The sequence below is a fragment of the Myxocyprinus asiaticus genome, chromosome 26, assembly GCF_019703515.2.
Source record: "Myxocyprinus asiaticus isolate MX2 ecotype Aquarium Trade chromosome 26, UBuf_Myxa_2, whole genome shotgun sequence".
Classification (NCBI taxonomy): Eukaryota; Metazoa; Chordata; class Actinopteri; order Cypriniformes; family Catostomidae; genus Myxocyprinus; species Myxocyprinus asiaticus.
In genome coordinates, this window is record NC_059369.1 from 4,773,602 (window position 1) to 4,786,849 (window position 13,248).

The window sequence follows — 13,248 nt, forward strand, 5'->3', positions numbered from 1 at the left end:
GATTGTTTTTTCCAGCAGGACAATGCTCCATGCCACACAGCCTGGTCAATCAAGATGTGGGTGAAGGACCACCGGATCAAGACCCTGTCATGGCCAGCCCAATCTCTAGACTGAACCCCATTGAAAACCTCTGGAATGTGATCAAGAGGAAGATGGATGGCCACACGCCATCAAACAAAGCCAAGCTGCTTGAATTTTTGCGCCAGGAGTGGCATAAAGTCAGCCAACAGCAATGTGAAAGACTGGTAGAGAGCATGCCAAGACGCATGAAAGCTGTGATTGAAAATCAGGGTTATTCCTCCAAATATCGATTTCTGAACTCTTCCTAAGTTAAAACATTAGTATATTGTTGTTTCAAAATGAATATGAACTTGTTTTCTTTGCATTATTCGAGGTCTGAAAACACTGCATCTTTTTTGTTATTTTGACCAGTTGTCATTTACTGCAAATAAATGCTATAAATGACAATAAAGAATTTGGAATTTCGGAGAAATGTTGTCAGTACTTTATAGAATAAAACAAAAACACATACCTATAAGTAGTAAATCCAGAGAAACAGTGGCCATTTTGCAGTGGTCTCTTAATATTTTCCAGAGCTGTATATATACTGTATATATATGGATGGATGGAAGAGAAAGACAGATAGATATATAGATGGATGGATGGATGGATGGATATGTACAATTAAAAAATCTTATTGTCATATTTAAGTAAATCATCTTGGAGTTAAATGACTTTCAATTGTAAAATAAAAATACATATATATATATAAAAATACATAAAAATATAATTTTGATGTTACAGTAGCAATTTACAATGTCCTATCTAGATCAATGCACTTCTGAAATACACAGTCAAAATATAAATTGTGAAGACTTATTTATCCAGTGATGTTCTCTCTCTCTCTCTCTCTCTCTCTGTGTAACACACATGTATCATCAACTTTACTACGTCCGTACATCGCTGGAAAACCCAGCTACTCTGACACACAGTTTCAAACTGTGTGCACTTATTTCGAAAGCGCTTTTAAGTCCACCAGCATCACCCACATACACACACATCAATGAGTGTGCCGAAACACTCCCAGAAGTGCTCAGGAGCACTCTCTTTATCCATCCGTCTGTCTGTCTTGATTTAATGTTAACATACTAAATACTTCTAAAAGTCTACTGCGGTGTGCAGTGACAACAGAGCTCTGGGATATCGATGACTGCATAACTATGAAGTCAACTAATCAAAATAATGCACAATCACTGAGCAAATATGTTGAGCAAAGCTGTTAGTTATTAGCTGATTAAAAGTGAAAACGGATGAGAAGTTGTTGTGTATACATAAGAAGAGTGTTGTGCCGTGTGTGTGTGGCTTTGTGTGTGTGTGCGTCTTAAGGACTGCTACAGGAAATGAACACAGCCTCCCCTGAGGGCAGAGATCTCTGTAATGACTTTGAGAGTGTTTCTGCAGCTCGTTTACTGACCTCCACACATCCTCTGTGCATCACACATACACACACACACACACACATTTCACGTTAAATAACAAAGACAATGGTCATTGTTTCAATGAACAGATATTTTCCAGCAAATAATCCACATTTACTCTGAAAGGTCAAATGGTTTAAAAATATCAAGCCACTGAAATTGGGAACTTAAGTTTAATTGCTGAAGCCAAATCAAAGTGGAGCTAAAGTAACAAGCCGCAGTGATTCCTTGATTTTTTTTTCCCAACCACTTTAAAAAAGCTTCTGGTAAAGAACTTTACATAAATGTTCCCTTTGTTACATGTTTATAAAGGGCTTCATTAATGTCTAATAAGTCATTTACATGTAGCACATCATTATAAATCATTGATATGCAGTTATATGCAAATGTTAAATGCATTACTTGCCAAGTAATGAGCGTTTGTAACTTGCATGTTATAAATTCTTAATAAATACACTTATTCATTCTTACGTCAATCAAAAACATAAAATCCCCTAATTCATGATTTACGTCACAATGCAGGAAAAACAGACTGTTATAGTGGGATTGAAAGGAGGGATTATGCAATTTTGCGCCAGTCCGCTTTGTGTTTATATATTTATTACTGTGTGTTTACAGTACTATAGTGTGTCCCAACTTATCTAGACCTAGTTACCTAAAGTCCACTGCAAAAACACATTTCAAGTCTTCATGCTCATTCACAGCAGATATCATATAATAAAGCCTGATGACTATAAAACAATACTGAATACATATTGGTCCATTTCATAGGTTACAAATGTTGAAAAAGTATAATTAAGCATTTGTAACATGAGCGGTAAAATTGCTAACTAGTTGGCAGTTATTGCATGAACGTTTCCCTTTTTATTGCTGCATTGTGGCATAAATCATGAATTATGGAATGTTTTTGATTAATACAATAATGAGTAAATGTATTTATTAAGCATTTATAACATGCACTTTAAAATGCTCACTATCTGCAAGTATTACATGAAAGTTGCCCTTTTTAGTCGTTATAACCGCATAGCAATGATTTATAATGTGTTTGTAAATGAATTGTTTGTCATTAATGAGCCCCTTTTTAAATGCTTAACAAAGGGAACTCTTGAGTTGAAGTTCTGAAATCGTGGAAAATTGAGTAGAAGTGATAGAAATTTGTGTGACAATTTAAATGGATAAAAACAAAGACTTTGGTATAAGAATGATGAAATATTTTAACAGTGGCATGTTATCAGCTCCCTCAAGCTCCAAAATCTTACATGAACTCAAAGAAATAAGGATTAACAATTCTGTTCACACAAAATTTAAGGGGAAGTGTTCTGTAGGCTCCTGCCAACTCAAAGCAGTAAAATTGAGCAGTTTCCTCTAGTTTGAAAGAGAGAGAGAGAGAGAGAGAGAGATTTGTCATAAACTGCATTTTTCACATGCATGCTAAAAGTCCAGTCTGAGCACAGCTGCAGCCATCCAGATTCATGATTTATCATTTTTGCACTGCACATGCCGGCCCCTTTCTGAGCGATTAATCATCAAGAAAATCATTTCAACTCTGCAGCTATACTCTCTCTCTCCTCCAGATCTCTGGACAACAGAGCCATGTCTATAACACACAGCGGCGCATCCAAAAACAGATCTCATAAGATCAGTCTCTTAAAGCGAACTTCTCGTTAGATTCTTACAATTATTCAGTATATACAGCCTGGCTTTCCCCTACACTGTAAAGCAGTGATTTCAATTTTCCCTCATTACAGTACGATGTTGCATTGTGGCAACAAAACACAAAATTCTTCAAAATTGAAAAAAAAATAAAAAATATTTAAAAAGTTGATATTGATTATGTTTGAATGTTCCATTTTAAGTAGGAAAAAAACAAAACAAAAAAAAAACCAGTAGAAACATTTTTGTACCCGGCGGTATCATAATGTGTACCATATAGAGGGTTAAAATGGTTGCAAGACCTACAGTAAGATATACACTTTCCTTTATACATGCATTTACATTTTAACCTAAAAGTCCATGAACACTACTTTACATTACAGCTTAGTGATAATTGTACAAAGATTATTGACCACAGCATGCCACAACTGACCAAATGGTATAAGTATTCCAGTGAGCTGTGCAACATAAAGCTTTAACCTATACTTTCTGCGCTACATTTTTATTTATTTATTACTAACACTTTATAATAACTACATGGTATAAAGTATTTGTAAAGCATTCATTTATAGTTAATTGATCATTTATATATTACTGTTCCAACATTATTAATACATTAATTATTAAGTGGCAATGGCCATGACATAACTATCTAAACTTTTCCGACTAACTGATCATTAATAAATATTTAATTAGGCAAATATAGTTCTCACTTTAAATTTGGAAAATAATTAGCTAGCAGTTGCTCAATGCTTTATTACAACCTATATTAAACATTACCTGCTTTAATAGTAAGTTATAAACACATTAATTAAGCATAAATATACTGTATGTCCAATTCATTGCTTATGCAAACGTATAAATAATTTCTTTATTAATCATGGACTTTTACCTTTTTAATGTTCTCATAGACACGTCTTTATCACTGATTTGCATCAAATGAAATATATTAGTTATGTATGGTTAACAAGCTGTTTACTAAGGATGAAAACTGCTTATATATGAACTTATTAAATAATAATAAACTGTTTGCTACAGAAAATATCAATGAATAACATAATTTGTGTATATAATCTTTTAATGTATTAACAATGTAGGAACAATCGTGAATTATACTAGAAATGTACTATTTAGAAATACTTTAAACTGCACAGTTATTATACATTTTACCTATGTATTTTGTACGTTTATGTGGGTACGTGTGTGTGTTTTACAAGGAGTGTTATGCTGCAGGTATCAGTCCTCCTCGGCCAATGTAATTGCTATGCATATTAAGAACGGCATTGAACCAGTGGTCACATAGTACAACTACAGTAGGTGTAAAGAGCGGCACTGGACAAGTATACTGTTTATAAAAACAACACCACGCAGATTGCATGGACGAACAAACCAAAATGTCCAATTGAGTGGACACATACACAAAAGTGCAATGTCCAGCACACACAGTATATATACTCATGTACCCATGCTCGTCCTCGTATAAACATGCATGTTTCGTACACACAGCTGTTCTCTGATATCCGTGCTACAGCCATTGCATTTTGAGTTAAATGACTGGGTCATGTTGAAACTCGACTACCTAAACAAACAGCTGTTCTGGAGCGTGAAGTTTTCTAAAATGTTCACACCTCCCTGCACATTTACAGGAACATGCGCGTGGCCTGCGCCTGGTTATAAGGGATAACTTTTGGTTGATATTTTAAGTCATTTACTGCTTAAACAAATAAAAGGAGACAAGGTGACATCTACGGTGGTGCTATATCCTTAGTCTAGACATAAAGCAAAGTCCAGTGCAGTGGCATGCGGTTGAACTTTGGAGTGTTCAAGTGTTGTATGCCATAAAATGCATTATTTAAAATGCTTTATCAAGCATTATGAGTGATCCTGTGGTAATTGTTTTAGAGGATGCATTGAGTTTAAGAGAGTGTGTGTTGTGGATCTTGACAAAATTAGCACTCTGCGGTGTTGACGCTGCAATCGTTTAAGTCAAACAACTGTAGAGTTTTGCTTGTTTCATCAAATGCTCTTAACATGAATTAACTACATTGTTTACGCTATTTTTGAGACACCAATGCATGCTTTGCGTAATGCATGCGCTGGATAAAGCTAATGAAATCAAGCTACTGATTCAGTTATGATTAAAACAACTAGTGATCACTCAATAACTATCTGACAGAACTTTAACAAAGCACATCCAGAGAAAATAGACTTTTAAGAGGCCCAAATTGCATTTTATTGCATATCATATAGTTGTATGAAATGAAAATAAGCACATATGAACATCACATATGGTTAGTGGGTGAAATAATTTTGCACAGCAAAATATATTTATATATATGAAAAAAGTTTTAATTAACATAGTTTAGAGAATTTATTGAGCGGTTTATCCTGAATTTATACAAGCAGGGTGTCAATCCCTGACCATAAAACAATGTCAAGACATTTTAATATTTATTACTATATTATTGCCTTGCAAATAATGAATATATTAATAACAGACAAAGAAAGAAAGAGAAAGAAAGAAAGAAAGAAAGAATCGAGTCCTGCTTGACAATAAACATATATATATATATATATATATATATATATAATAATCTAAATAAGATAACATCCTTTAGTTTTCAGCAAAGCCATGACGGGTGCTTTTAAATTAGCGTTCTAGATAAATTCCACTGTGTGATATATGATTCAAGCTACATTTAGTGCAACTCATTCCAAATAGGTCAGGTCTTTTTTTTTTTTTTTCTCTGAATGCATGATTTTCCATGTTTAATACTTTGGTTTTAAAATACAGTAAGTGGCATAGGCTACAACAGGAACTACTGTTTTCATTGCAAACATATGCTGCAAAAAGCTATCCAGTTCCGCATTATAAAAATCCAGCTGTATGCAAACTTTGAGCCTTCCCAAATATCTACCACCATGAACAGGCAACAATTTGGGACAGAAATCCTATATCTAATCTCAAAGTCACCCTTCTTTGACAGCATCGACCTGTGGCGTGGGCTACCTTTGACTGTTCTTACATGATGCACAAAGAAAAAAGAAAAAATGTGGTTCATTCCACAGTTATCAAAATGCACAAGTTTGACATTAAATACATAAAACCGCTTTTAGCAACAACACTGTTTAAGTCCCATAGGGAGAATTCCTTTTAGAAAGCAAGTCCTTGTTCTTCCGGTTGGTTCTGAACAGTGCATAAACTGTATGGAAACTGTATGGATCAAGCTTTTCTATAGGGGAGGATGGTGATATGATGCTCCTGTCACTTTTTTAGTCCGTATTCAAAAAAAGTGATTCGGGAAATGAAAGTAATGTATGAATGCCATGCGGAGTAGAAGTTCATTTCCAAGTAGAAGTTCATTTTCGAGCGCATAAAAAAAAAGGAAGGGGTGTAAAAAATAATGAAAAAAAGACCATACATGTCCAGCATGCAGGCACATCAATATAATGTCTCTTTATATAGCGATAATGTCTATAGCAGTAAAGTCACAAAACAAGCAAGCAGAAGGCATGAGATGAACATGGTGGGGCAAATGACCAAAAAAAAAAAAAAAAAAAAAAGAAATCCTCTGTCTTTGGAAAAAGAGCAAAAAATAAAATAAAATGAAAATAATAATAATAAAAAAAGCAAACTTTCCTTTTTTTTTTTTTTTTTTTTTTTTTTTTTTTTTGGAGAAAAAAAAACATGAAGCAAAACGGATGAAGTTCAATATCAAATATAAATGAGGCAACAACAAAAAAAAAAAAAGTCTCAAAGTTTCAAAACTCATGAAGAACTGACTTAAGTTCTCATTAAAACGAAAAATAAAGTTGTCAGACTTGATCTTAAAAAATAAAAAATAAAAAAATTAAAAAAAACTTGTTTAGCTTTATCGATCTTTTCTAGGCATTTTGTGTAGGGCAACTCACATGAAAAACTCCGGGGACGACGGATTGTTGTCGCTGCTCGACGAGTTTTCTCGGAAGCCGCTGCTCACGAGCTTCTCGTACTTCTCTTTGTACGCGTCTCTCTCGCGCACCAGTCTGGAGATCTCCTGCTTGAGGTGGTCCACCTGCTGCATGAGCTGGCTCTTCTCGCCCTCCAGGACGTGCCTCTGCTGGACCCTCTTGTAGCGACACGACTGGGCATAGCCTCTGTTTTTGAGGGTTCTCCTCTTCTGCTTGAGGCGGATCACCTCCTCTTTGCTGACGCCGCGCAGATGGCGGTTGAGCTCGCGCACGGACATGGTGACCAGCTGCTCGTCCGAGAAGCGGTCGTCCAGGTGTGGGTGCTGGTGGTGGTGGTGGCTGCTGCTGCTGCCGGAGGCGCCGCCGTTCGACTGGACCCCGGGAGTCTGGTGCTGCTGGTGGCTGTGCGGGTGGTGGTGGCTGTGATGGTGGTGGTGGTGGTGAGGCGCCCCGTTCTGCGCCGCGGCGGCGGCGATGACTGCGGACACCACCGCAGCAGCGGAGCCCATCTCCTCCCCGGCCATCGCGCTTCCCGCGCCGGCCGCTCCGCCGAACTGCTGCCCTCGCGCATAGCCGTCGAAGCTCTGCAGCTGGTGCGTGCTGTTGATGAGCGCCTCCACCGCGTCCTCGGGGCTGAAGCCCAGCGCCTCCGGGTTGAGCTGATGCTGCTGCTGGTAGCCCGTCATCCAGTAAAAGTCCTCCAGGTGCGCCTTCTGCTCGCTGCTCCCGGAGCCCGGGCTGGGCGCCGAGAAGCTGGGCGAGGGGGGAACCGAACTGCAGGGCGTGCTCATCGGGGTGGAAGACAGGGAGCCCCCGGCGATCAGGCGGCTGCACTGGCTGATGCTGCGATCGGGCTCCAGTGGCTCTTTCTTCACCTCAAACTTCATCAGATCGAAGTCATTAACATATTCCATGGCCAGCGGACTGGTGGGCAGGTCGGAGCTGCTCAGTGCCAGCTCTGATGCCATCCTCTTGCTGCTGCTGCTGCTGCTGACGGTCCTCCAGAGCGGGACAGCTGTCAAAGCGGGCTGGGTCGGGAGACAGTGAGCCAGCTTGAAGATTGGGCTGAAATGCTTTTCTCACAAATGCACGGGTCTAACTCCGGGTTAGGAGCTCTCCTTGGCACATCGGATCTCTTTCTCCTGTCTTGTTTTCTCAGGAGAATTTCGGCGGCTTTGTGTTTCAAACATTTAACACTTTGGTGACTCCTTGAGAGCGGATGGCATCGTGGTCAAACTTGTGAGTGTAACGTGAAAGAAGTGCGCTAAATGCTGCTGACACAGCGAGACAGCTTTAAAACTCGACACACTAGTGGAGTTTAAAAGCACTGGGCGAGTTTTATAGCTGCTGTGGCGTCACAGGCGGAATGAGCCAATGGGCTGGCCGGATCGCGGGGCTCATTAACATACGAGTACTGAAAGCCAAACTTTTCTCGTCAGCTGACTGTCATTTTGACATGGCAGGAGGAAAGGGTTCAATTAGACGTAGGGCGAACGTTTAACTCTTTCGACCTGGTTTTCAAAATGTTATACCAAGTCACTTTTTACTAGTCGTTTTTTTTTTCTTTTTTTCTTTTTTTTCTCTTTTTCACTTAATGCTTTCCTTTTGCGTTGACTGACAGTTCTGTTCTTGCTGAACTATGCGTCATCATAATTCGTTTCGATACAATCAATTCAATGTTCTCTTGTTGACCTTTTTAATTCAATGCAGTTTCATAAAAAAATAAAAAATAAAATAAAAAAAAGTATTATGTGATAATAGATTCGTACAGCATTTTGAGGGCATGACAAACTTTATTTTTTGAATCGGTGTGCTGGAATTCAAATAATAATAATAATAATAATAATAATAAAGTAAAAAAGATGGGAAAACTGTATTTTTATTTAATTTTTAATTAATTTTTAATGTCCATAAATAATAATAACAATAATAATAATCATTCATTGTCAAGAATTGTCAGTGTCTGTGGTGTTCATGGGACACACATAACCCCTTTTTTAAACTCAACAGTGCCACCTTTTGGACATAAATAGAATTGAGAGTGTAAGTTTACTGTATCTGTCCTGATATACTGTATTCAGACCATTATGAACTTAATACACTGACTTAACATTAACATTTATATAGATAAATGCATTTAGATAGGTGACATGAGACGTTATGGCTTTAGAAATAAAATAAAAATAGACACTAGTAAAAAAAATCATGGCAAGGAATTTTGACGAATAATCTGCCATTAGGGTGGAACTGGATGGAGCTAAAAAGAGCAACTGATGTCTATTCATGCATGATTCATGTTCATCAAGTGTATCAGTTAAAAGGTTTAAACCATGTCAATTTAATACCAGTTGAATATGTTTAATATGACTGATTACATTATACCTGTGAAGATCATTTTAAGGCTCGGATCAGGTAAAAATACACCTTTAGGTAGCAAGTGGACATTATCATTTAGAATACAGTGAAAAGATAATCACATTATGTGAGATGACTTTTCTCACATATAGTTTCTTTTGTGAGTCAGATCTGAACCATGTTAGGCTGTAGTTCAGAGTAGTTCAGTGATGAACCAAATGATCCAAGCACAGATCAAGAGAGCGACTATAAAACTTGTTTATCAGTTCTGTGAGATCTGTCTCATCTAGTCATTTATTAAACTAGTCCTCTGTTCCTTGCTCTTTTACTAGAGTTCACGGGGAGATTACGGCAGTATTTCTTAGTGATTTTTCTCCCCCTTTCACTCTTTTAGTTTTTGGTATCGACATGGCAGCTCGGATGGGGTTTGGAGAGTTTGTTTGGCTATTTAATGCCCCTGTCTAGTTCTTTAATTTCATTAATCTTATGCTCTTGGCTTCCTTTAATTTCAATGAAAAGCTCGGCATCGTGCTCAGTAGAAGAAAAAAAGCCATTTAAAATCTACATGCTACGGCGAGTTGCCCATGTGAATTGACTTGACACTGCAGCAGCAAATAGTGATTTCATGCCCTGCACAAAAGCCTGTAATCATTTACTCACTATCTGTTCTGGCAAAGTCTATAATCTCATGCTCGGGATCCCTGGTATTTTTAGAGGCAGGAGAGTAATAATAGGAGGAATCTCTCTGACCGCTGGCCATGAATGACTGCATCAGTAGCTCTTACTGTATGTGCATGTTCACTGTATCTGCATTCGTTTACCTCAAAACAGTGCTCAGTTTGTTGAACTTTAATGACAGTTTGCGCTGGTCTTTGTTCCTATCTTGCATCAGGACAAAATTAGGCTATTGCAAACATGAAAAACCTTTTAACACATCTGCCCGATTAAAAAAGGCAGACAATCATAGGCCTTGTTATGGATGACAATCCCACAAAAGAGTTTCAGTTGTGTGGCAAAGTTTGGCAAGAGTTGAAAAATGACGCCTCATAATAGCACACAAAATTTTAATGTGTTGTTTTAAGTTAGTGTAAGCTTTAAAGGGATAGTTCACCCAAAAGTGAAAATTCTCTCATCATTTACTCACCCTCATGTCATCCCAGATGTGTATGACTTTCTTTCTTCTGCTGAACACAAATAAAGATTTAAGTCAACAGGGTCCAAAACCTTGAAACTCCAAAAAGCACATAAAGGCAGCATAAAAGTAATCCATAAAACTCCAGTGGTTTAATCCATGTCTCCTGAAATAATCTAATCAGTTTTGGGTGAGAACAGACCAAAATGTAACTCTTTTTTTTTTTTTTTTTTTTTTACTGTGCATCTTGCCATTGCAGTTTCTAGGCACGCTCATGATCTCAAGCTTGTAATCGAGACTGAAATCATGATCGGCAAGATTTAAGGCCTGTTCACACCAAGTCCATTTTTTTCGGTGTGACTGTTCGTTCCAACAAGCTTTTTAACGGGAATAATGGATTCCCATGGCACTATTCACAGCGGGTCTGACAAATCGTATGGCGACAATCTGAAGGTTTTTTTTACAGAGAGTGGTCCGATTTTCTTTTCTTTGGTCTGCGATGAAAACTGACTAACCAGAAAGATAAGAGCTTTTTGTCAGTCGCTGTAGCTGCTCAATCCAGTGTGTTGGTGGCGCTAATCAACTGGCAAACACCGGCATACGCACAGCTGATACACAACCCTGAATATTATATGATAAAAAATAAATAGTTGCAGTTCATGAACCCTTTGTACTGCAAACATAAACCCGTTCTGTTTTTGAAAGTCTGCTTATGGTTTTTTGTCTTAATGTACATTATTTAATATGTAGGCTACGTCACTGTTATATTACCCTGGTATTTAAAATAGTGGTGAGGTACAGCAATTCATATGCACTAAACTCGTAGTAAAATATCCCATAAATAGACTCATTACATGCAGTGTTTTACTACAGTAGGCAAATGAATTGCAGAACCACACTGCTATTTATATTGCAAGGATAATATAACAAAGTACTTCAATAATTTAAATAAAGAAAAAGACAGTGATCCAGTGTTTTCTTTTTTATCCTACTTTACACTTTAGCCTACTGTTTTTAATGTACATTATTCCACATGTATTTATATCACTACACCTTGTGTATATTATCCAGGCATTCTAAAAAGAGAATATGGTTCGGGAGTCCATTCTCATAGCAAAATACATGAGCAAATAAATATGCAACAGCACTCTTTACTCATCTCACTCGCATAAAAAAACACAGATTATATACTTCTCAAAATGCATCAATGCCATGGAAAGAACATAATCAAACAGTTATACCAAATTAGGTAAATAAATGCTTTTAACAGCGTTCAATATATTCATCTCTAGCATTGACAACTGAAGGTTGCAGGCAGGAGAAGACTGGTATAAATGTTTGTAGAACAGCAACAGCACTGCCAACTGTACAAGGAAGAAATAGTTCTTCATTTCATTTCTTTACGGACTCTGTGTGAATAGGACATCCATCAGTGTTTCATCTTGCCAAATCTTCATGAAAGGCCTTTATAGAGAAAAAGGAGTTGCATTTTAGTTTGTTCTCACCCAAAACCAATTGGATCACTTCAGAAGTACTGGTACTGTTGACATCTCTACAAAATTATAAAAACATTTGGGGCCTAAGCTCTAGTGGCCCACCACTAGCACCGCCCATGCTTATTATAATGGCAGAACTTTTGATACTGCATCTCAAAGGATTAAACATGCTGTGATACTTGTATTAAGTTTGTGTGTAGACAGTATTCGTATTTTCTACTTCTTTTCAAACCACACACACCAAACAGTCCCACCACAACTGTAATAAAGTGCTTAAGCAAATTACTGTAATCTGAATTTTGTCAAATGAAATTAAATCTGAAAATGACAAACCGATAAGCATGAAGGTCTTCGAGGAGAGGATGTGACTTTATGACCTCAAGGTCATTATAGTGCTAGCAGAAGACCAAGTGATGACAGCTTCTCATTCCCCATCACTTTACAAGAGATCCATTGGTTACTGAAGATAAAAAAAAATCAATATATATATATATATATATATATATATATTGTGATTTATCTGTGCTCCGGGACATAGTGGGTAAACTTAAGCTGCATGGTTGTTTTTGTTTCCACTCATTGATTTGGAAAATGAAGATAATAAACCATTTTTAAATGTTGCAGTTAACTATGACACAAGTCTATTAGGTAAAACTCACAAAACCTGTGAAGTCCAGATCACATTTCACCCAAAAATCTGAATGATAATAATAATAATAATAATAATAATAATAATAATAATAATAAATAAATAAAATATGGAAAAAATTTTTGGGGGAAAAAATGAAGCCTAATTTCGATCCACACACACACACACACACACACACACACACACATATATATATAAGCCCATTTTACCCCCAGTTCTCATTACCGTAATGAAAAATAAACAATCATTCTCATTAATGTAATGCAAAAACATAGTATTTCAATATATCACTGTTTCTATTATTTGCTGTTCAATATTTAGTTCATTCCAATTTTATTACAAAAAAGTTGTATTACAGTATGTTTTATTGTAAGTGTAGCACATTTAACTCTCCTTTCTCACTGCCGTAATGGAAAAATCTCATTCTCATTAATGTAATGGAATATATACAAGTGGCATGCAAAAGTTTGGGCAACCCTGGTCAAAATTTCTGTTACTGTGAATAGTTAAGTGAGTAGAAGATGAACTGATCTC

At 37.0% G+C, this 13,248-nt stretch overlaps 1 protein-coding gene across 1 annotated transcript; it reads right to left on the bottom strand.

The window, feature by feature from the left end:
• Positions 1 to 5,340: 5,340 nt before the first annotated feature.
• LOC127417336 (transcription factor Maf-like) lies at positions 5,341 to 8,380 on the bottom strand. The gene has a single exon (XM_051657302.1). It carries the CDS (start codon positions 8,048 to 8,050, stop codon positions 7,040 to 7,042), a length of 1,011 nt encoding a protein of 336 aa, XP_051513262.1. The 5' UTR covers positions 8,051 to 8,380; the 3' UTR covers positions 5,341 to 7,039.
• Positions 8,381 to 13,248: the final 4,868 nt, after the last annotated feature.

Coding starts and splice junctions, on each gene's coding strand:
- LOC127417336 (XM_051657302.1), bottom strand. CDS start 8,050: ATGGCATCAGAGCTGGCACTGAGCAGCTCCGACCTGCCCACCAGTCCG.